Source organism: Ceratina calcarata, unplaced genomic scaffold (assembly GCF_001652005.2).
Source record: "Ceratina calcarata isolate Rehan_Ccalc_2016 unplaced genomic scaffold, ASM165200v1 scaffold185.2, whole genome shotgun sequence".
In the NCBI taxonomy this organism is placed as follows: domain Eukaryota; kingdom Metazoa; phylum Arthropoda; class Insecta; order Hymenoptera; family Apidae; genus Ceratina; species Ceratina calcarata.
Window position 1 is genome coordinate 637,761 of NW_017139975.1, and position 23,680 is coordinate 661,440.

The 23,680-nt window shown below is 43.9% G+C and overlaps 1 protein-coding gene and 1 long non-coding RNA gene across 2 annotated transcripts in view; one reads left to right on the forward strand and one right to left on the reverse strand.

The window, feature by feature from the left end:
• The window catches only part of MESR6 (misexpression suppressor of ras 6), a 517,920-nt gene extending 516,588 nt beyond the window's left edge, over positions 1–1,332 (forward strand). Inside the window, exon 8 of the mRNA XM_026811075.1 lies at positions 1,127–1,332. Coding sequence (XP_026666876.1) covers positions 1,127–1,256 — 130 coding nt within the window. The 3' untranslated portion in view covers positions 1,257–1,332. The remainder of the gene's footprint in view (positions 1–1,126) is intronic.
• LOC113463904 (uncharacterized) overlaps positions 1–23,680 on the reverse strand; it is a 32,747-nt gene that overhangs the window by 3,152 nt on the left and 5,915 nt on the right. The window lies entirely within an intron of this gene.

Consider the following 23,680-nt stretch of genomic DNA (forward strand, 5'->3'; position numbering starts at 1 on the left):
CACCCTTCATGTGGGTAAAGGGTGGCTAAGTAAGGGGTGTACAAAATCAACCCCCCTTGACCTTTCACCGATCGTTGTCAGATGTCTCTGACTCCGATGTCCCGCGACAGATGCTAATTATTCCTTTATCCTCTCCGCTTTGCTCTATGTTGTTTTAATTGGCCGCGTGATTAAGGTAGAACACATTGCTCCTGATCCGTTTCATGGTTTTAATCTTTCCGTAATAAACAACGTCGTACCAGGGTAGATATTCTAATTTACGAGACGTAAACAGAATTTGTGAGATCACGTTTTTAGGAAGTCAATTAAATAAGGATTTGTTTCATCCCTTCAATATTACGAAGTCTATCCTACATTAGAGTATCTTATATACTGTTGTACGAATCCTGTTTAATTTCTTAAGAAAGAGTTTAGCATCATAAGAATTCTAAGAAATATGTGTCCAATCTTAGGGAGAAATGAATTACAATGTAATCCTTGATCTCTGAGCGTTATCATAGCTTTAAGGAATATACAGTTTGTCATAGCAACGGGGGATTATTAACAGCTAAAATATGCAGGGAGAGCACGGACGGGAATAATAAAATCACCTGGAAAATAGTTGATTTGGCGCCATCTCGTGATGGAATTAGGGAAACGGACTTCCGGTGGCGGTATAAAAAAAAATCGATTTCATCCCGCGCGGCCCTCCAACGACACCCCTTTTGCTCTCTTTCTCTGTTCACCCTCGGCACCCCGGGCTTCCGGAGAGGACGCGGAAACGCCGCCGGATGTCGCCTCTGGACGGCACCGAGGTTCTCTTCCAGTTTGCCAGACGGCGATTAAACAGAAGCAAAAAGCGAAAGCGAAAAGAGGCTGCGACGAAACAGGGCCTCCCTCTAATTTGTGCACTGGCATTCCAATCAAATTGTGCTCCAGGCATATGAAACGTCTACAGATCTGCTAAATGATCAGACTACTGACTTTAATAACATTCATAGTGTCGTTTAACAAAGCAACTTTTAGTTTATCATTTAAATATTTAAATATTCTATCAACTCTTTATATCTTATGTTTTTATGCATTCCATGCAGTATTCACATTTTCTACACATTCTCATAATCAGGATGTTTTCATTGTTTTACAGATCGAGCGAGGATGAATATTGTCCGTCGGAAGTCGTCGATCAAATTCAAATCGGAGTCCTAGATGAACTTCGACAACGTTTGGAAGAGGTCGACGTCCGTTTGGCCTATCAGGAAGAGGAAACTCATTAAGCTCGTTTTTTAAAATATGTATGCGTCCCTACTCAATTCCAATGCTCATTTGAATAAAGTAAACGTTTTTATGAAAGTATCATTCGTTAATCGCATCTCTTCAACGAAATAAAGCTAGAGAGCATCGGTCGTTGTTTAAGTTCGCTCGTGGAAGACCAAATGGAGAGCTCGTAAAGACCAATTACACTCTTCTTTACAAAGAAAGAAAACTAAGTCGAGAGAAGTCCGGCAGTGGTGGTGAACCGAATCGATGGAATACATCAGAGGATCGGAAGGAGGAAAAAGGTAACTGGCACGTCTTTGATCAGGACGACGATTTACATAAGATCGGTGCCAGTGGTCCATTATAAGAACCGAGCACAATGCCAACTTCAAGGTTAGCGTTTTTCTCTTTTTTTTTGCACCGAGTACCCCTCCATCGGTCGTCCATTTGCATATCGTACGCTAGTTTCCCACACGTCTTATAGTATTCTATCCCTCCCGTTTCCTTTCCCCCTCCAGTTCGCAATCCTTTCAGTTGGCGAAGACAAAAAAATACCAAGGAACACGTAAAGAGACGTGTTCCTTCTTCCAGGATGCTGTCGTTTCCTGGCTAAACGCGCCCTATTCATATCCGTACTATGAATATGCATACACGTTCAATTTTTTCTCACCATTGAATTTCCGGTTTACAACGAACGGTGAAGTCCTCGCCCGGAAGAGGAAAACCGATGGAAACATCTTCGGTGACTGATCATCGATGACACAGGGACATGAGTCATCCGAATGGTTAAGTGATCGTTCGATTCGTTATACGAAGCGGACATGAAAGCAGCGGGCGATAACGCGCGAATAAACGTTAAATGGGCAAGGTGAATGCGGAAGTGCGGTCGCGAGTAAGGGACGAATTTTAAAGAGAACCACAAGGAAAGTTTACGAGCTGCCAGGCTCTCGTAATGACTGTCGTTAACCGCGGTTGCGAAGCCTCTCTCTCTCTCTCCCTCACGGTAGGCGAACACGGACCTTTGTATGCTAATGACAGGGTGGTCCGATTTCAACCACCCTGAGCAAAAAATCTTAGGGGTCAACAGACCCATCGTTCGGCCGAGTTTCTAAGTTCTCCCTCGAGTACCATTGACCTCGAATTAAAAAAAGAAAGAGACCGCGGCCGGCCTTCGGCCCGTTGCGAACTTTACGACTGAACGCGTACTCTTTCCTTTTTCGCAAACTCATTGACGGTCTCCCCCGATGGTTTCTTACTCGCGCGAAATTAACTTTCGTACTATGGTAAAAGGTGAGAGCTGGCAAGACCCCAGGGAGGACTGTGTAACCATTCGCTGAGGTAATACAACCATTAATATTCATTAAACCGCGCCGAGTGTGCTTAGCTAAGGAAGTGCGAGTTCTGTTGCACGAGTAACCTACATGTAGCATCGATTTTACTTGGCTTCAGTCACGGTCTAACAGCTTTTGAAAATGATTTACTTTGAGAGAGTGCTGGTCTTTGTTCTGAGGAATGAAATTACTCATTGCTGTAAAGTAATACTGCGCGATACGAATAAGATTATACTGAATGGGGGAATTGTTTTACGTCACGGTTCGAAAGCAATTCTAAACGTCTCGTTCTCTCCCGCGGCTGTTCGGATTTCATTCATCCAGGTGACACCGTGACATTGGGTTCCAGGGGAATTATTCAAAACCAGGCCTGGCTGGCAAAAGTACAGCCGTCCCCGGCATCGTAATCCCGTATCTCATTTGCATAAAAGAGAAACGGAAAAAAGCGACGTACGAAAAAACAAAAGTGATCGAGGGACGAATCTAGCACTCAATATCAAAAGCTATACACTATCACTTAAATTACAACAAACCTTATTAAACGAAAGGGAGAGAATGAACTTATAATTATTCTGTGTACGAAAAATTCTACCTATACATCAGGTACTGAGAATCTTCAGTACACAGAATTCTAAATAATTATCGTCACTGCAACGAAATAAAGCACACTCTCACAACGGTGGAAATTACTTGACGACGGTTCATAATATCGAGGCGAGACAAGTCAGCCAACCCGAGGACCCTTCTTATACCTGACGATTATGCGCGTGACGAAAGAGATCTTCAGAGAGAGAGAGTTAGGCGAGTATGCTAATCAGCAGACATAATGCAATATCGATACGCCGTGGAAAGCCAATTACAGCGTGGGGATAGGGCCCAGGGTTCTCTTCGCAAAAACGTCTCCGTGAGACGCGTAAAGGGTCGCGACGCATCGGTGAGAAAATGAATAGTAAATATAAAAGGAGAATGAGGAAGGGTAAAGAGAGAGAGAGGGACGGGGGCCCGGTGATAGACAACGCCATAGGCGGAGACCTCGTTGGCCGTTGTTCCAAAGTGCTATTTGTATTTATTCGAGGCCTTTGTTCGTGCTCGTAGACTCACGGGGAGGAGGGTGGGGCGACCAATCGAGAGGGAAAGAGAGAAAAAAAATTATTCAAAGACGAGGCAAAGGGGTGAGGTCCACTAGTCGTTACGGGACTACACGCCGTTTCGGACGAAAAAATAGTTTGCACGCTGTTCGAGTACGTTCACATTCAAACAAAAGCACTATTATTCTGTTCATTCTTTTTTCTGTGAAATCAATAATTCGAGTCAAACTGTATACCCGACGTAATTAGACGTCGGTCACAAAAGCTGTGCGTTCTGCAGTGAAATGAGACAATTAAATCAAACATATTATTGCCAACATCAATTTCAACACTCGACATCTCTTTTAGATTAAATAATTTCGTATCGCTGCGTTGGAATCGAATTTTAATGAAGAAAAAAAAATAATCCGAGGAACCGAATTATAGGGCAAGTGTTTCGTGATGCAGATCCCCGTCGATGCAGTACGTACACACGTGCAGCGAGATGATTGCGCGCGCGTGTGCGTGTGTGTGTGAATGCATCTCGTGCAGCGGATGCAACTGCGAGTGGTCAGTAGCTCGCAAAACGACTGACCGCTCGGTGCATCCCCTCGGCGCTATATTCGATGAAACGGTTCGCGAGTGACGCGCGTCGAGCCTGATACATCAGCCGAGTGCAAAAGTTCAGTCGCTTTTTACCAATCGCATTCACTGTACGACTGTTTCCCTTCATTTACTATTATCAATGCTTATTTTCTATTCGAATACAAATTTACTGTCAGGAATGAGGAGCGGGACTTTTGCCACTTGCCTGAAACACGTTTCCAACGTGACTGTTTTGTGATGCATAAAACGTGCCTGTGTTTCCAACTGAAATATCAGTGGCTCTGCAGAAAAAGTGTTGTTTACAAATTCAATTATGAAATTACGAGGTAAACTCAAAGTTGACAACTGGTAGTGTAATCAAGAGTTTTTAATCACATCTACACGGTCCTCGGCCGAGTTTATTCATGCGGTATCCGGCACGCTTTTCGACGCGAACGGACAAGTAATTTCATAATGTCACAAGACGGAAGTTCCGACAGTTCTTACATGGTCGACGGGAGCGGGTGGTGCACCGAAGGAAAAGTTCCGTTATAAGTTTTAATGGTACATAAATAAACGGCGACGTTGTAATAGAGTTTCTCCGGGACGAGTTTTCCAGCGACGGCGTGGCGCGCCGGGCTGATTCAATGCGAAAATGTAACACGGTCTCTCGTTATAAATATTCAATCGTAAACCGTGACATTTTTCTCGTGCACAGTCGTCACGTGAGGCCAACGATAAGCTTGACTCGGCGAGCATATGCCGGAATTATAAATTAAACGCGTTCTAGCTAGCCAGCGTGTGCCCGTTGACGGTTTCGTTGGAATTATAGAAAATTAACGATGCCGTCCGAGTCGCGGGTCGAACACCCGCTGTCGTTCATGCACGAAATAACCAGCACGTCGCGTGATATTATCCGGGAAGGAAACGCGAGGTCCGGTAGGGTTCGTTATCAGTGTCTTTCCTGTTGCGTTAGCGGCGGTTCATTTCGAAACTTCGAACGAGTTCCCCTTTAAGCGAAATTTCGTGCGGGACTTTAAATCTTGTATCGGAAACGGGTAGAACAATTTATCGACCAGATAATCATGGAAATCTATTAAACGAAAAAGCGCATTTAGGCTAGAAGAACGAGACTCATGCGGAAAACCAGACGGTATACACAGAATGTAACTCGTCGCGCAGGAGAACGAGAAACATTTTTCATTTTCTTTCCATGTTGCTTGATATTCAATCGCGCGAAGTGAACCTGCCAGAATCCATTCTCAATAACGGAGAGACAGAGCGAGCGAGAGAACGTGCTCGGGGGACGAGAGTAGTGGTTGGCGGGTCTCTAATACACGCGGGGGTGCGTGTAATTCCGAGGCCGCGCCATATTTTAACATCGTTCCGAGTTACATTATGTTTCAGCAAAATGGTCGGCGCACACGTGGCAGCGGCGGCCCCGGCGACGCGGGAGGGTGGTTTATCTCGAATACACAATCCCACCCCACAAGCCACCCTCTACGGTGAACGCGGCTCAGTCCGGAAGGGGGTGGAAAGGGGAACCGAGAGAGAGAGCGAGAGAGAAATTCTGCGTGGAAGGCGGTTCGAGGGGTGCACAGGGCGAGAGAGGGTGGAGGTCGACGACGACCCTCGGCAACCAACGCCCACTGCTAGCCACCCTTCTACCCTCTCCCCGTTAGCTTTTGCGACGTCTATACGTAGAGGGGGAGCGTGGAAGGCAAACCGGTACGCGAGCTAACGACGTTCTTTCGCTTTTCGCGAAGAAAAGAGCGAGAAGGAGCGACGAGAGAGAAAAGATCGGAAAGAGGAGAGAGCGGGATAGGGATAGGTGAAGGGCGCGAGAGGGAGAGAAATAGGTGGTGCAAACCGCGTTTCTACTCTTTCGGTCTTTCTTACTTCGTGCCTGCTCGCTTCTTTGTGAACATAGACGCGAACGGGGGAAGAGGGAGACTGCACCAGGTAATGATGTACCACGATAAATTTCCTGCGGAAAATTACCCGTGCAGTTGGCCGCGGAGTCGCGGTGATCATTTTCTTTTCCCCTTATTTTTTTCCTTTTTTGTAACGCCAGCAAACATACGTATTACAGGGCCGCGGCTGCGACAATGTCGCCAGCTATTTATTGAATTATTAGCCGGCAGGTGAACCAACACTGTGCAACTCGCAGCCGGTGGTTTCAGTAATCAAAAATTATACACGACTCGCTCCAAATGCGAGAATACGTTACTGCATTTTCGAGAAAATATGTTTGTATCAGTTGTTTCCATTATACTTAAAAATAATTCAGATCCACCAAGTGAATTGCCGCTTAAGGCATGAAGATGGGAACGACTTCTGGAAAATATGTACATAATGAAAGGTTTAAACTCTCTCTGCAAACAATTTTAACGGCGGACAACTTTCCGAAAGAATAACATTTACGTTGAACTCCTCGATTTTCCTACTTAAAGATTAAGTAATTGAAGATTATTTGCTCAACGGAAGAGGCTAATAATTGAACGCGTTGCGGGGTCGAAGTTTGTTGCGTGAATGAAATTATAATCCGTTCTAACAGCTCGATTTCAAATAAGTTATCAAGACAATTAAATCAAATCGCATGATTATCATTCGATTTATGCAAAATTTAAAGAATGTATGTAATGTATAAAAATATATGAAGCACCAAAACGTGGATGCATGTATGTCCTGTGTCATATGTAAATCTGCAATTTAATCTTTAGAATATAGAAATATACTTGTTTCATTTATACAATAAAACCATTCGTTCATAGAACAATTGTACACATTTCTTTCAAACCTGTATAAGCCTTTTCTTTCCTACGCATATAACTAAGATAAAAATCCACAAAATTACGAATCCCCTGAACCGTAGAATTAATTCGTTCTGGATTAACGGAGCACGACAGAGCATGGCATCCATTCTTTTTTCTATTTTCAAAAGGGAAACAAGATGTCAAGTAAAATAAAAAAAGAAGGAAAGTAATACTAGAACCCCTCGAAGGCGTATCGTGAACGAGACAACCGATAATTTGTTTTGGGGCCTCTTCTCTCGTTCGCAACAAGAGAAAGAGCCAAGGGGCGCACGAGGAAAAACCGGCGAACTTTGCATTGTTACGGAATCGAGTGTCGCATTCGCTGACTGCCGACAATTTCGAACTTTTAATTTGAGTTTGAGGATTCATTAGGGACATTATGCTCCGGCCGGCAAACTTCCAAGCAGCCACGCGAACGCCATGCCCATCCTCTTTCCAAAACCACCCCCTGCCCTACCTCGTCCCCCATTGTACAAGACTCTCGTGCCACAGTGCCACTCGAATCCTAAAGCACAGATCGAATAATTCCGGAGTCGCGGATCGCGTCTCTCTCTTTCTCTCTATTATTCGGCAGCAGAACTTTCTGTTTTACTTAAAACATCGACATCAAGAAGGATCTTATCGCTTAACAATGCGGCACGCGATTGCTGGACGCTTTGAAACGCAGATTCTGATGCTATCCGCAACGATAATCGCGAAACTACACCAGGAACCGTTATTGTATTCCGCGACTCTCGGTAATTGCAGATTACCCGGTATGCGTGCAGGAGAGGGTTGAAAAGTTCTGTCTCGACATACTTCGAACGAGTTTTTGCATACGCAAATAACGAGAATTCGAACCTTTACTAATTTCCAAATGCTAAACACATACTAGAATACTAAACTTAAGGATGTATTGGCTATACAGCCAATCCCAAAAGTTTATGTACTTTAGAAAAACGCATTTCCTATAATTAAAAAGAAATCAGACGTCGGAAGAACAATGCTAATAATAAATAGCTAAGTGCTAAAAAGTATAGNTTTTCAAAAAACTCATGAATTGATTTAAAATTTTGCAGGTGGCTTTTTAATAGTAATAGGAATCTATAATAACAAATTCAACATACTAGCATTGTTTAAGTATATAGCCTGTGCATCCTTAACGTGCGCCAGTGATCATCGGAGGATTGTAATATAGATATAGAGTAGAAAACATGAAGCTGACCAACTGGTTGGACCGCACGGTTGCCGAAGGACGGGCAGCTGTCGTTCACTTTCACCTATCGCGCTATCATCGAGGTCCTCCCTTCTTTTTTTCGGGGCGAAGGTATCCCGTCGGCCGGTGGCAAGATCGCGAGTGAATCGATACCAGAGGTAGATAGTACATACAGGGCCGACTAACGGGTAGAGCGAGACAGCGTGCCGAGGGTGGTTTTTGAGGGAGATGTTTCGTTCGTAGGCAGTAGATTTCAACCCCCCACCCCGTGAATCCCGCAGCATAATCTCCGTCCCTCTGGCTCGTCTCATCTCCCTCGCACTCCCGCGTCCCTTTCTACGCCGAAGCTCGCTCATCCTCTGTTCCACGAACGCAACCCTCCACCCCCATCTCCGGTGTAAAAACCACCCCCTCCCTATACGCCGTGCCGTGCCGTGACGTAAATGCCAGAGAAATGAGCTGGAGGGGCTGCGAGAACGTGGCGTGGGCAGTGACGCGTGTGCACGCAGGAAAACTCTTCTTATTTATATGCTCCATGCTGCCACGGCGAATCGATATTTCGCATGAGTTCACTTGGAAAAAGAGACGAAAAAAAAATGCGAAGGAAGGAAGAGGGTTCACCCATCCCCGGACCCCGGGGGAGGAACGATTTCCTTTTCCGCTTTTAGCCGAACGATGGCTACTTTCTTATGTATCCTGTTTTCTTTTTTCCCTTAACGCCACCGCCCGACGGAACGCGCCGCCCTTCGGGACTTCGAACCTCGATACGCGAGCTGAATCCCGAGATCCTACTTTCTTATGCGTACACGTCTCTTATTATAATGCAGCGCGTTCTGTCTTTTTAATACCACGGATGAGAATTTATAAAGTGATTCTTCTTCGAGAGACGTTGTTTATGTATTTCTTTTCTCGAGGACTATATTGTATTTTTTTCTTATATGCAAGGGAATCTTACATATCGCGGTTGGCGAGATTAAGAAAGGCACGGAGGCACCGTGGGGAGGATAGGAGAAGATGCGAGGGCGAAGGGGCAGGAGAGTGGATAAAACGTAGTTGGTTCGTATCAGCATAATGTAGATATCTATTCCTTGCCTCTTCCGTTAGCTTCGAGGTTTGGAAATGGCACGGAACGCGAGACGGGGAGATGAAATTGAAATGAAACTACCCGAAGGAAGGAGCAGACGGCCCCGCGGCTTTCCAAACCCGGAGAAAGATTAAAACGCGACCGAATGGATACGAAAGAAAGTTTCGCCGCCGAACTATACCACTACCTTCAAACTAGAACCAGATTTCAATGTATGCGTACCTATTTCCATGCCTCTCCAGCAAAAATCTCAATCTAATTGTTGAAGCGTACTACTGCTTACTTATTAATAATGTTCGTAATAAGTTAAACAGTAATGATTGATTAGTCAAGAGTCTCACTGTCTACCTTCTTTAAAAAATACTTTGTTCAATATTGAATTGAATTTTGTCAGATTACGAACCATATAAAAGAAAGAAATACATCGTATCTACAATTTAATAGGAGAATATAAGTTGAAGCGAATTGGAAGATTAAGTTTGCCATTTAGTCGAATTAATCGGACGATTTAAAAATTACAAGCGAACGCCGTGGGGAAAAGAGTTACTTAAACTGCGCGGCGGTAAGCGGTCTATCGGTGTACCTCGCTGTCCCTTTCCTCCACTGTTTCTCGGTCTCGCTCCGTCGCGGTCCGAAGAAAGTAAGCGCGTGGCGGTGTGAAATGGAATTAATTATGAGAGGCGTCTCAACAGGTGGGTGTAGACGTCTTTAAACTCTGCCGGTCTCTCTCCACCCGACACTTTCTTGCTTTATCTTGCAACCCCGGCCCCCGACGATTCACCCCCCGACCGGCCACCCCTTTACGCCGTGCCCCGGACCGTCCTCAAGTAATTTACTAAGAAAATAAATAGAGGACGAGGCTCCTGGAAAAATGGAAGGTTAAACGAGCGCGTCGGCGCGCGTGATCTTCAGCTTCCTTAATTGAGAGAAGGAAAGAGGACGAAGGATGGAAATAAGAGAACTGGAGCTCGGGCTATAAAAGAATGCATCATTAAGGATCGAAGAAGTAAGAACACTATTGCACCAGTGCGGCGTAACTGTGAAACGACCATTTCAAATGACAATGAGTTTTAATTAACCCCTCTTTTGACCCCTCTCAAGATTTTATCTTAAGTACAATAAAAACAGTTTAACCAAATTTAGGAACAATTTTACGATACATTCCTTCAAATTCCTTATCAAAATATTACCAATCGTTGCAAAAATGGTATCGATCGAAACTGACTTTCAATTAATAAAAATAGAATTGACGGGACATCGAATTGAATGACTCAGTTTTGACAAACCGTAAGTGACGCTTTTGTGCGCTCTGATAGCTAGATTTCCGGCCGCACTTCAGCTTGTCGGATCGCTCTCGACCTACGACCTCTTTCGGGATTGATTAATTGACGTTTAAGGTATATTTGTATCGTCACTATTGTACCGCAGCGCTATTGTAAACCGCGGAGCTTGCCGTCCCAGGATATACGATCTATCGAATCCTTTGTCGAACCACTTGGCAATGTACCCGATTTTGATTTATTAGCTACGATTGTCGCGATCCTTTGTGCCCTGCCATTATTAGAAAGTATCCAGTTACGCTTAAGTATTGTATCGATGTTACCTATAGTACATTGCAACGATAAAAGTGTAGTACTAATTCTTTAAAAGTTGAAGGCATTTTAAGAGGTGTTACACATAACGTAGAGACATTAAGACTGCAGGATTTCACGAAACATTTCTAATGTTAATTAATACAGTTTTTCCCTTGCATACTTTTCAATGAATCAATGAATACATAAAATCTGGAGTTGTAACAATGAATTCATCAAACTTAAGTAGACAACAGTAAACTTGTAAAAATCTAGGAACAGTCTGAACATGACGTTTGATGCCCACTTGGCTCGCCCCTGCGCGATTATTATTCGAAAAAGTGCAAAGGAAAAGGGGTTCGCGCTCTTGGAAATGGAAAATTCGAGCGAGGAAAACTCGTCGCTCTTTTCCAGCCGTTTATGTACCTTCCCCCGTTCGTAAAGGCTCTCGAATCTCCTCTGAAGAAAAACACACCCCTGTCGGCTGCGACGACGCGCACCTCTTTTTTTCTTCTCCATGCATGTATGCTGATTTATGCGGTCTTCCTGTTTCTCGCTGTGAGAAGAGCGGCCCTTTCCCACGTTTAATTTAAACATCCACCGTGTGTGTTTACCTGCGGCCCGGGATGGGACAGGTGTGTAGTGACGCGGAAGAGAAAGAAGATGACTGCGTATCGATGCTCATTGATATTCCACGGGAAACGAAATGGCACTCGACGTGCGCTGGAATTATTTAACCGAGAACTACGAATACTAAAGAATTCGAAGCTTTCATAGCCAGGCGTCGTACAGTCTGCCAACGCACAATCTCTCGTCCTTTTTACTACGTAATGCAGTTTTCTACGTTCAAGGCTTTCGTTAAGACGTAAAATCAACGTTAGAACGTAGTATCTACACGGAGGAATACTGTCTTACGTTTGAAAGAATCGCGAGACGAAGGAGAGACATCGGCGAACGTGGTTTGGAATACGGCGAGGTAAAATGTTCGCGAAAAGATATTGATGACAACGTTAATAATGGATCAGGTTCTCCGTCGATGGATATCATTAACGATCATCCGCTATAGCAGACTATAGTGGGTTCGATCAATCATACGAAAGCCCGACGTCGCCGGCAGACCTTATTTCTCCCCGTTACCCCGGCCACCTCGAGGCCCGTGTTGTCGTTTCTTCTTTCACACCCCCGCGACAACGACGTCTTCGTCTTCGTCTTCGAATAATTCCCGCATAGGCCCGGCACATCTTTTTTTCTCTGTCCTCCTTCTCTGGCTTCCTCCTGGAGGTGCGCCAGGATCCATTCATCACCGGCATCCGAGGGCGCGAACGGAAGGAGGCAAAAAGCTCGAAGGAGGAAGAGAAGAGAGCAACGAATAGCGTCGCCAGGGCGAACCAAGATGGAGTGGCATCGTTATAGCGTCTCCGGCATCGTACCCGTTATGCCGATTATCAATAAATCACCGGGGAAAACACCAAAACAAAATGTTTTACGCTGTGCACCACCTGCACCGATCATTATTTTCATCCTGCGCTTTGTAAGTATTTTTCATCAGACCATCCAGATCTTCCACGTTCGTTTATAGGTGTTCGAATACCGTAAATCGTTATACAGATTGTAATATCAATTCTCTTCATAATCTACAATTTGAAATTCAACCTCCTGACTATGGGACATTTTAAATACTGTCTAGATGAAGCAGCGATTTACAACAGTAAGATTTCCAAGTTACGATCGGGGATTGAACTTCGGTCGAAGTTTGAAAAGAGAGAACACGTGCGTGCGATCCGCGCGCACACGAAGAACGGTGGAAGAAGAGGACCGGGGCGATTTCCATCTGGAGCGACCTTTCGTCGCTCAGGAAAAGCGCGAGCGTGTAAAAGCCCGAAAGCTGGAAAAAGCTTTTCGGTTCGGTGCCAGTCGGATAAAAGTTCTTCTATTCCTCCTTGCCGGCACCCTCCTGTTCCTTCCTTCTCCCACGCCCTGTCCCCTTTCTCTCTCGTTCACCCCTTCGCTTCTCGCGATGGAAGGCGAAGATTGAAGCTTACGCGGGTCGCCTCTGTGTTCACGTATTCCGTCTCGTCTGCCCACCTCCACGGCTTCACTCCTCCCGGTCGTCACACACGTGTGTGTTCCCTCGCTCGCGAGACGCACACGCGTGCAGGTACGCGACCGCCGCGAGTGTGCGCGACGTTCCCATCTCTCTCCGTTACGCGACCGCGTCCCGGTTCCTCGTTCCCTTCGGATACAATGTGTGCGCGTCAAGAATACACGCTATTGATCGCGGGTGGATGCGAGAAAGAGCCAGAGGAAATACGAGAAACCGGTCCCCGCCGCTTCGGCAAACTCCTTTTCCCTCTCGCGCGCTGTTCTTCACGTGAGAGCAAGAGAATGTGACGTTATTCGAGGGGAGCCAGGTACCAGTATCAACGTATATACTCGATTCGTACAGACGAGTCCGCGAGAATAGAAAGTATTTCCCCGAAAGAAACAGAATGTCATGTAAGAGTAATGCAAGAACAAATCAATCCTCTAAACGAAACTAATACCATAATTGTAAATCACATAGCAACCGATGACGTCAATAAAAATAACAAATCAATTGCCTAAATGAAATGAAGTCGTACAATGAACTACAGAATTACATGAACCCAACTTTGTTTACAAATCTGGTGATTATGAGATTGAAATGTTTCTAAGTGGATGAAAAATGTACATTTCCGCAAGTTCATTGCGCGTTCACGATGGGACGCGAAGGAGCAATAAAACGGGATTACTTGATCCCCGGGACTTCCGCGTTCGAGTTACAACGGTCCAACAAACGGAAACTTCGCTCGGTCCTCGGTTGGATAAGAATTTAGTTTGCGATTCGTGCGTCCGTATTAAATTAATCCTAGGAACGGGACGGAGGCCGGAGGAGGATCGCCGAGCCAAACATCGCGGTAACAATTACCGTGGATAATACCGAGGAAGTTACGGGCAGCGCTAATGAAGTTAAGTTCCACCGCGGGACCGGACGGAGCTCACTTTTGTCCGGGATTGAAGTTGAAAAATACGGCAATGTTTTCAAACAGCCAACTACTCCAGGCTACAAGACGAGTTAAACTGTGCGCCTGTTCTTTTAAATAAAACTGGTTCAACTTCTATTTGCAAAATAACAACTAACCCTTACAATTTTCCCTCTCGTAAAAACGTTACGTCAATTGAAACCTAGCAGTAAATTTCACAAACAGATAATAAATGAGAAGCTCTAAATTCGTTCTTTACAATTTACTCACAGCGCATAATTTAAATAGAAATGTATGGCGCAAGGGTTGTTAAGGTTTCGCCGACGCGTTCGCAACTTCTTTCAATGGAGATAGCGGAAAAGGTGAGGGAAATACAGTTTCGAAGGGAAACACATGCCTCGGATCCAAAAAGAGAGGCAGGCGTCGCGACGCCTCGGATCGATGCGCGTCGGACTGCGCGCTCAACCCCAGACCAACATGGACGCGGATTTACGAGGTTGAAGCGAACGAAAAAAAGAAGACGAGAAGAAAAGGGAACGCGGCAATCGCGTCTCGTGACCTTATCGTGTAACCTATGTACGGATATTGAACGGAACGCCATACCAGAAATCAAACTAACTGCACCATCCTGAAACCTGAAATTGCTTGGACATACGAAATGCATAAATGAATTGAATTCTTTTTACCAAAAATTGAGCATACTTAAAGAAATCAGTTCATTGAATTATTTTGTGGCGCACAAAATGTGCATTCATCATACTAATTTGAAATGCTTAACACGAGAGGATAATTCATTTCCGTAGCAGTGATTTTCTTAACACTGCAAGGAAAGTGCAGAGGAAAAAAGTTACTCGGCGGCTCGTTTCATCCGAGAATCCCGGAGCGTTTTAATATTTTAACCGCGTATCTGCACGGCGTACCACATTAATACGAACGAAAAAACAACTGTGAAAAGTAAGTGCGGGGGGGCGGGTTGACTGCAACGAGTACGTCTTTTGTTTTCGGTCGTGCGAGCATTTTCGATGCAATGGCGCCGAAAAGAAGAGGGCCTCGACCGAGTAATGGGGTGTCGCTGGCAGTCGCGCATTTATAATTTCCGTGCTCCCTTCTGCACCGCACCCTCCACCCCTGTTTCTGATTCCCACCTACCCGGCCGCTCTTCTCTTCGTACTTTATTCTTTCTCTCTCACAGACTGCCAGGTCGAAACAATTGCTTTCCGCCCGACAGAAAGGAACAAAACTGTCTGGGGTGGTGGTGCGCGGGCTACACGGGGTGAAAGTTGCACGATGGGTTACGACTCAAAGATCTGATGCCATCATGGATGTCTTTGTTTAAAAAAAATCCTCTCTCCTTTTCCCCAGTCGCGATGAATACGTTAACGCGATTATCATCTGGCTGCGTTTATAAGCAATACGAATTGAATCAAAGTTCTCGAACCTGATAAGCATTTATTACATAGAGAAACTAAGCTCTCTGCATAATGAAAATCGAAAGTTATAATAGAAAATTATAAGGACAAAGATGAAACTGTGAAGAGCATCCCACGATATTCGTCGCCATTATTCGTCGAGGATAATCGAACGCTGAGACTGCAATATCGCGTATTAATTCAATAAACTTGATGAGGAGCGATCGTGCCAATTTATAAGGATTATCGGGAACGACGGCTGTCTCTGTCTCGTTTACGACGACCGAAGGGGAATAAGAGCATCGTAATGTCTTCGCATTCTTCAGCACCGGTGGACACATTCCTCTCGTTCTCTCCCCGATCCTCCTCGGGGATTTGTGTCTTTATCAATGCTGATCATCGCGCTTAATCCCCGGCCCGAGAGTCGTTACGATCCGTCGCGGGTCCGCGACGTTTCAGACTAGACGTCCCAAAAATAATTGAATTATCGTTCGGTACAATTTCATCTCTCAGTTCAAATTGATAAAAATTAATTGCTCCAAATCTGTCTCAGTGTCTATCTGATCAAATGTATTCTATAATGAATATTAAAACTTCTTTGATTACGTATCGGTCGACCCCGTTCGGAAAACTGATTAATATGTTAATATAAATGCGAACTGCCGTGTCGATTGAAAACGTGAATGAAAACAGGAACGTAGCAGAAGTGTCGCTGGGCTAACCCGTGGCAGTAGAATGACGATGACGGGTAGGCATCGACCCTACCGGGGCCTGTTGTCTCGCGGAACTCGTTCTCGATTTAATTTATGCATCCGCGGTCCACGTTTCCCACCCCGGTCTTAAGGCTCTTTTGTACAGTTATTAATGCCCTGGGCCACTTCATTTTCACCGTGCGCGCACACAACCATCGCTACCTGACGTCCTTCCGGATCCTGCGATTCGTTCCCGTGTATGCAAATTTCGCATTCGTGTCGAGAGCGAGAGAAAGGCGGAGAGAAAGAGAGAGAGAGAGAGAGAGAGAGAGGCGACGCGGCCTTTCAGTATACATCTGCCTGGCGCGAACAATCGTCCGAAAAATAATAACTGTTTTTACAGGAGAGAATACATTGCCACGGAACCGGCTCTCCGCTCAACTTGTTCCCCACCGGATTTTCTTTCAATTATAACCATTTTTTTCAAACGCTTCTGACGATATTAATGTCGTCGGCTACGCAAATTCGAAATTGCAATTACTGAAACGCGAATGCTTTATTTAAATTTTAATTGCGATCTGAATAATTAAAAACGCATTGTTCTGGTTATTAAAACGCATTATTGAACGCATGAGTCGTTGTGTTATATTTTTACTGCAGATTTTATGCATTTATAGAATAATTTGTATAAAATATGAAGAATGCATAATAATGAAAATTTTTAATTTAGATCTGATCGTTTAAATTGACGTCACGGACCTTTTATTTTGAAGTCTAATTATATTGGAATAACAGCTCACATAATATTGGTGGATATTCATTGCGGTCGTAATTCCAGCCGTGGCGTAATTACGCATTAGCGGTCGTTTGAATGCGTCGAAACACTCGCGCCGGAAGATAGACGAATGCAATTAAGATGCTAAATTCGAATTTATACGACTAATTTTCGCGCTTTCACCGCGCCGTAAGTGACTGTTTTATCACCCGCGTAAATCGTTTAAGAGCGGAACGATGCGTCGCCGTCGCATCCGCGGCGTACGTGAGATACGTTCAAACGTGCCCATTAGACGAGGGGTTGAAGCTTTGAGAATCACTGCGCGGTACATGCAGGAACCTACAACCCTTGCGGATAAAGCCAATATCTACCTTTACTGGCAGGTTAAAAGCAGATGCAAGTACCCCCTGGCGCAGGGTGACTGAAACCTGTCAAGGGTAGTTTTACTGCCGATAAAAATATCAAAGTTTGTCATTCCTGAATGTGTAAATTTGTTACCTCATGCTTATATTACCAGAATTAATTTTATACTTATCGTTAATTGATTGAGACTGATGTTTATATAACTAAAGAAACTTCTATTTACATAGATAGATTTATATGCGAAACATGTAAAAAATTCTAATATATTTGTGACAGACTGTGCTTGAGAATTTGCATTATTCATATTTTATAGAATTTTCTAACAGCAGCTAATAAATGATACACGCTTATGAAAGGAGCTCATGATAAAAGAAATTGTACTTTGAATCTTCTTGACACGAATCAAAGTCTTGTTTGAAACTACCCCTTGAAGGGAATAGATCTTCCAAGGCTGTGCATTAATTGCGATCCCAATCCCTTGTTCGAACGAAACGTAAGTCTCGGATTACCTTACACGTTAATTACGCTGTAATTAACTCTCGTCGTCGCCAGCGTCGAGGAGAGAGAGAAAGAGAGAGGAAGTCGTAAAATGTAGAATGTCGACGAAGCGATTTTACATCGCTTACCTCGAAAATCCTTCGTAAACCCGAACCACCGAAGCCGGCGCGGAATAAAACGTGACGATGGCGATTATCGACCCCTAACGAAAAAAAAAAGAGGAAACAAAATAAGACGAAAGGGGGTAGAGAGAGCGAGTTGGAGAGCAGGACGGCCAGAATCGAACGCGACGCCATTAAAACTTCATTTTACGCTCGCTTATAGCTCGTACTTTTTAACAACGTGGCGACGAACTCGTGGAAAGTGTTCGGCCCGATCTAAGAGCGAATCTCGTTTCGCAAATAGCGAGACAAACGGAAAATTATGCGCCGGAAATTGAAAATATTTTCGATCGTCGTTTTAAGAAAGGAAAATAATTTTCAAATCACGAATCTTTGATACGTGAGTTCAAATGCTTTAAAGCATTCACATTTTGTAGCGAAATTATCGGTACAAATGTATTGGTCGAAGTAATATAATTATAATATCATCGTATAAGAAATCGGTCTTTACATACTAATAACTCGACAAAGATATATTCAGATATATGTTTCACTATTGCAAGAAGTAAATGTGAGAATTCATACACAACAATAAATTTCAATTGTTCCATAAAAATAGTATTAAATGTTAGACATGAGAATTCTCATGATCGATGCACTTGATTTTAAATACTGAATCCATCAGTAAAGGATTACACGAGACACCCGGTGTGTCGAGAGATCGTAACAGAAACTGAAAATAATAGTCGAATATTGTTTACAAATGGAACCCCTTTTCGGCACGATAATGGGAAATCGTGGCTGGCAGCGTACAAAGGGGAGGCAGGTAACAAATCGAGCATCCAGCAACAGGTATCGATAGCTTCTATTATTTTCGCACCATTGATTCGATACCCAATAGAATCGATATTGTACCTGTTCGACGCGCAGCAGGTAAACGGCACGCGACCAGGTAACCGTTCCTCTCGCAGGTTTGCGTCGATCGGAACCTCGAGGGGTAGCCTTTTGCCTTTTCGAGAAGATCACGAGTCGTCGACCTTTGACACGTCCCAATAAAGGATCTTAATCCCTAAGAGGACTCATCGACTTTTTATCCTCCAATCACCTCAGAAATGCATAGATCTTTCCTACTACTTGTAATCTATTTATGATTATAATCCTTTATGAATTCCAAATTATTTAAAATTCTTTGTAATAGAAGAAAATGAACAGCACGCAGTATTGAAAGAAAATCGTACAATAATGACAATAATTATCAGATTAAATGTATTTTACATTTTATGTCTCCGATTTATTACTTCCAATTAATAAGTTTATAAGATTTAACGAGCAGTAAACTAAAACGGGCGCCATTGCGCAGAAGAAGAGTCGGAATTGTATCGTTGCTCGAGGAACCACCCTCCAACCCCCACGCGAACCACCCTCGTTCATCCTACAACGGTGGGAGTTCCATATCCTGCTCAAGAAATTATACGTTCCACAATTATTAAATATAAACACAATCTATATACAATTGCAAATGAAAAAATAAAATAAAGATAATTTCCAATACGATAATACGATAAAAGACGATAGTATGAAACAAGAATAGTGAAAATGAAACAGGAAGAAATATCGCGATTATTATATTTATATTACTCAATGCTCGACCCAAGTACGAAGAACTATTTTTTGTTTACTACATACAATACAAAATACAAAAAATACCTACGTTTTATTTGGCTGTTCAAGAGAAGGTGCTAAGTATTGAAACGAGCTGTCTTGCGATGGGTTAATGACAGACACTTTTAACTTCCATGGGAAAAGGTTCTATGATGCAGATCCATCAGATTCTACCGCGATGGGATCGAAGTGATCTTTCAATTACTGGGAGAGATACCGAAAATTTTTTTCTCGACGTGTCCCGCCGCGAAGGGCAGAAGGGAACGAAGAAGAAATCGGTCGGGCGCAATAAGTCAAATCTTGTTTGCGAGTCGGTGCCTAGTTAGGACGACTGGCAGCCGGGACTGCGCAAGGGATTGATGAGGAAAGCCCGAAGAGGCAGCCGGGGCAGCGACGGAGCCGGGCGTCGAGGAAAGGGGGACCGCGAAGAGAGGAGGACGAGCACACCTTCCTCATCGACCGTATAATTAAACCGGGCGCTGATTAAAAAAGTTACCACGGCCGTAAGATCATTACAGGGGCCTCCGACTCCCGGCGAACCCCGCCACATCTCGCCCACCCACCCACACCATTCTCGCTCTCCACTCTTTGCTCCTTCTCACTTTCTCCCACTCGCTTTCGACCCTTCTAGCTGCAAATTCTTTCCGCTCGCTACACCCGCGAATTCAGTCGGCGTATTTCGGTGTCTTGTCTGTGATTTCTATATGGGTTTCTTATACCCTGCGTCGTTTGAAAATATTCTTACTAAATCAGAACGTGGAGATAGCCATGATTATAGAATAGTTTCTTGTTTTTATAGTAAAAATAAGATTGTAAGATCTATTTCTGTTTCTGTCAGATGATGCACTACACTAGCTAATAGAATCTTATGATATGATAACAATGAGATGAAATGTAGGAACAATACTAGAGAGAAGATTCCTAATTGAATATCAGGTTTACTTGAAACGAAAGCTACGTACAACTCTGCTTCGCCAATTAAAACATCACGAGAATTTCTAATTATTTTTAGCAACCATAGTAGTACTGGTAGCATAATACCAGCAATTCAATAAATATGATGAAAAATTTCAGACCTCATTCCCATAATATTTAAATTAATAAACCTACAACTCTCCAGTCTTTAATCATCGTACAGAAATATTATCTTACACCGAGGAACGTGAAGAACGAGAAATGAAATTCTGTTGATCACTAGACGTAAAATAAAATACGAACGCGTTAAGGTGATCGAGGTGACGAATACTGAAATTCTGAGTTCGTCAAAAATCAATCGACGTACATTTTTCGCGGAGAATCACCATCGGCAGCGTGTATCTTTCCCGGCGAGCAAGGAACTTCCTTAAAATTCAATATAAACCCCGCGGGCAACCCTGCGAGACCGGGTCGCCACCCCCCCGTCGAACGAGTCCCTTCAACCGATGGCGACGGGGCCTGGTTACCATGGCGATTCTTTTGCTTGACAGGTGGCTGCAGCCACCGCCGACCACCCTCTCCCAACACCCTCCATCTCCTCCAGACTCGTTTGTTCTGCCTGCCACCGGTACGACGAACCAATCGCGCACGGCGAAAAAATATTCAATCACGCGTCAAGAACTCGAGAACGGCGGAGGCTACGTTGGTGGTAGTGGCACTGGCGGTGGTGGTGGTGCTGGTTTTTGCGAGTGCGGTGGTGGTAGCGGAGAATCGAATCACCCTCGAAACCCCCCTCGTCTTCACCCCACCTTCTCCCGTGTTCCACTGTGACCAGGGACGAAGGTCGATGGCGGTGGAGGTCGAACCGCCTCTGCCTACGGAGGAACGCCACCCCCTCCTACCCCTTTCCCTGCCACCCCAAGCACGGTGGAATAATAAAATGCCCCGGATTACATATTCAAAATCAATGGCTACGTACCTTCGACGTAGAAAGGGATGGGTGGGATCTGCCACCCCCCCCGTCCCCCGACGCGCGCGAAGAAGGGTTGATAACGGACGATTTCGCGGCCGACATTTTAAGCAACCACACCCTCATTTGCAATTTATTGTCCCTGTTTTCAATTCGCCTTTAAGATTCGCAAATAATTGACTTTCGCGTTTAAACGAGTTCCCTTCTTATCGATTCTTACAACATTGGAAAATCCGACAAAATACAATAGAATACTTGGACTTCCTTGAGTTCAGAATTGTTATAAAATATTTTAAAAACCATTTTACATATACTGTTCTAACTTTTCAATAAATCTATTCAATTCATATAATAATACGTAATATTTTTTCGTTGAATATTTAATACATGAATTTTTTAAATCAGCAAACCACAGAATTTTTAAAACACGAGTTTCAAACTGGAGATTTGGCGAAAAGAAACATGTAGCTTTGAAGCGAGGGTGACCCTTCGAATCTCGTCCTAATTAGCTGTAATTAGGCGCGAACGAGAATGGGCAGCAACTTTATGGAAGTCGAGGGGGGAAGAAAGTCAGCTGGGCTGATCATTATGAGGTCCGAATTACGAGCGCGATAATTTCACAGACAATCGAAGAGGAAATGGCCGAGAGGATACTTTTCGCGAGAATTAATCAGCGACTAATTGATCCTACAGGGATTAAGGTCATCGCCTTGAAGTGGCGAACCCCCGGGAAACTTTTTGCTAATTAAAATTAATTGGCGCAACGTTGCCGAACGAATCTATCGAACGACCAAGTCTCTGCTCGAGCGAAATAAAGATTTCAAACTTTCGAATTGGACGACTGAGATTTTACAAAGATGTTATTTGACTTTTATTAGAATTTGTTTAAAAATTGTGAAAAATACTGTCGATTAGAATAAACGTAAAGTAAGGAAATTCCTTGAACATTCTATTATATTTATTCCCTATTACATTCTATTCTTCCACCGTCTTACCGCGACCGTCTTTTTCTACTGACTACAAATTCACGTACATTATGATTTACTCTTTCGTAAGTGTAAAACAATTAGAGAATCTTGCGTGTTGATACAACAGAATCTTCTCAAATATTCATACATATATAAAAAATTTGTACTAATTATTTATTACACATTATTATTTCGTTTTATTCATTTCGTCTGTTCACTCATCTAAATATTTCATCACTATCGTTTACTGTATCAACGTAAACAATTATAAAAATCACACTCGCTGTAAAATCACGTGATAGAACACAGCACGGCGCGTATCGAGACAGCACAACCATTTGAACAAAGCCAAACACTATAAAGTCGTTAAGCGAAGTATCGGAAATCAATTCCTGCTGATTGTTTCACCGACATCCCTGCCAATTATTCTCCTTCAACCCTTTCCCTCTCGTTCGGCCTCGATCGTCGCGAGTTACAAGAGTGCAAAAAAGAGAAGAAATAAGGAACAAGAAAATAACTCGTGGACTCCTTTCACTTATTTTTACCGTCTCGCTGCGATACTAATTCATGGAAGCAAAATAACGTGGAGATGTGATGGCCGGCCGTTTCGAAACTGGCCTCTTGAATTTTGCATGAACTTAGGACTGGTTCCATTGGCAAAGGCCACCCTTTCACCGACCACCACGTGGTGGGGTGAGCCTCGTGGACTCGGTCAGGTTTCACGTAACCCCTTCAAGATACCATACACATACGCTCGTATAATAATTCTCTCGAACGAAGCTGGACTCTCGCCAAGTACGAAAAAATATTGCGAATAAGAATTTGAAGAACAGTATACATAAAACTGACTATTTGAACATTGACATTAACACAAGAGAAATTGTTAATAAAACAAGACATTAAATATAAAACAGCATAGACCCTGAAGTACGTATAAAAGGGTATCATATCTATAATAAACCTATTTTTTGCCACGTAATAACAGCTTTGTTACGGACACTTTATGCTCCTCCAGCTTGCATGTTTCAAGGCTAATAAAAATTAGCATCCAACACGATGATAGCTGTTTGAACAAAGAATAATGGGCGGGCAAATCCGACGCGAAACGAAATCTCGCGATCCAGCGTAACGATCATTGCGCTTCCTGGGACCGGTCGTCGCGGAGCAATGAGAACAGAACCGATAGACAATAGCAACAGTGGTTTTTTTGCCAAGGCAGCTGTCGGGCGCAAACCTAAGGGGGACATTACTTAATAAACGTGCGCATCCGGGGTGCGGTCCGGCCGGTATTGTTTCAGGATCGGTAAATGGGTGCTTGGCAGCGGATGCGTGCGGCCAAAGGGTTAAGGATTAAGGGTTGAGAATCCTGGGCTCGGACCCACAATGGACACCTGGACGGAACCGCGGGAGCCGGTACGCGAGAAAAAAAAAATCCTC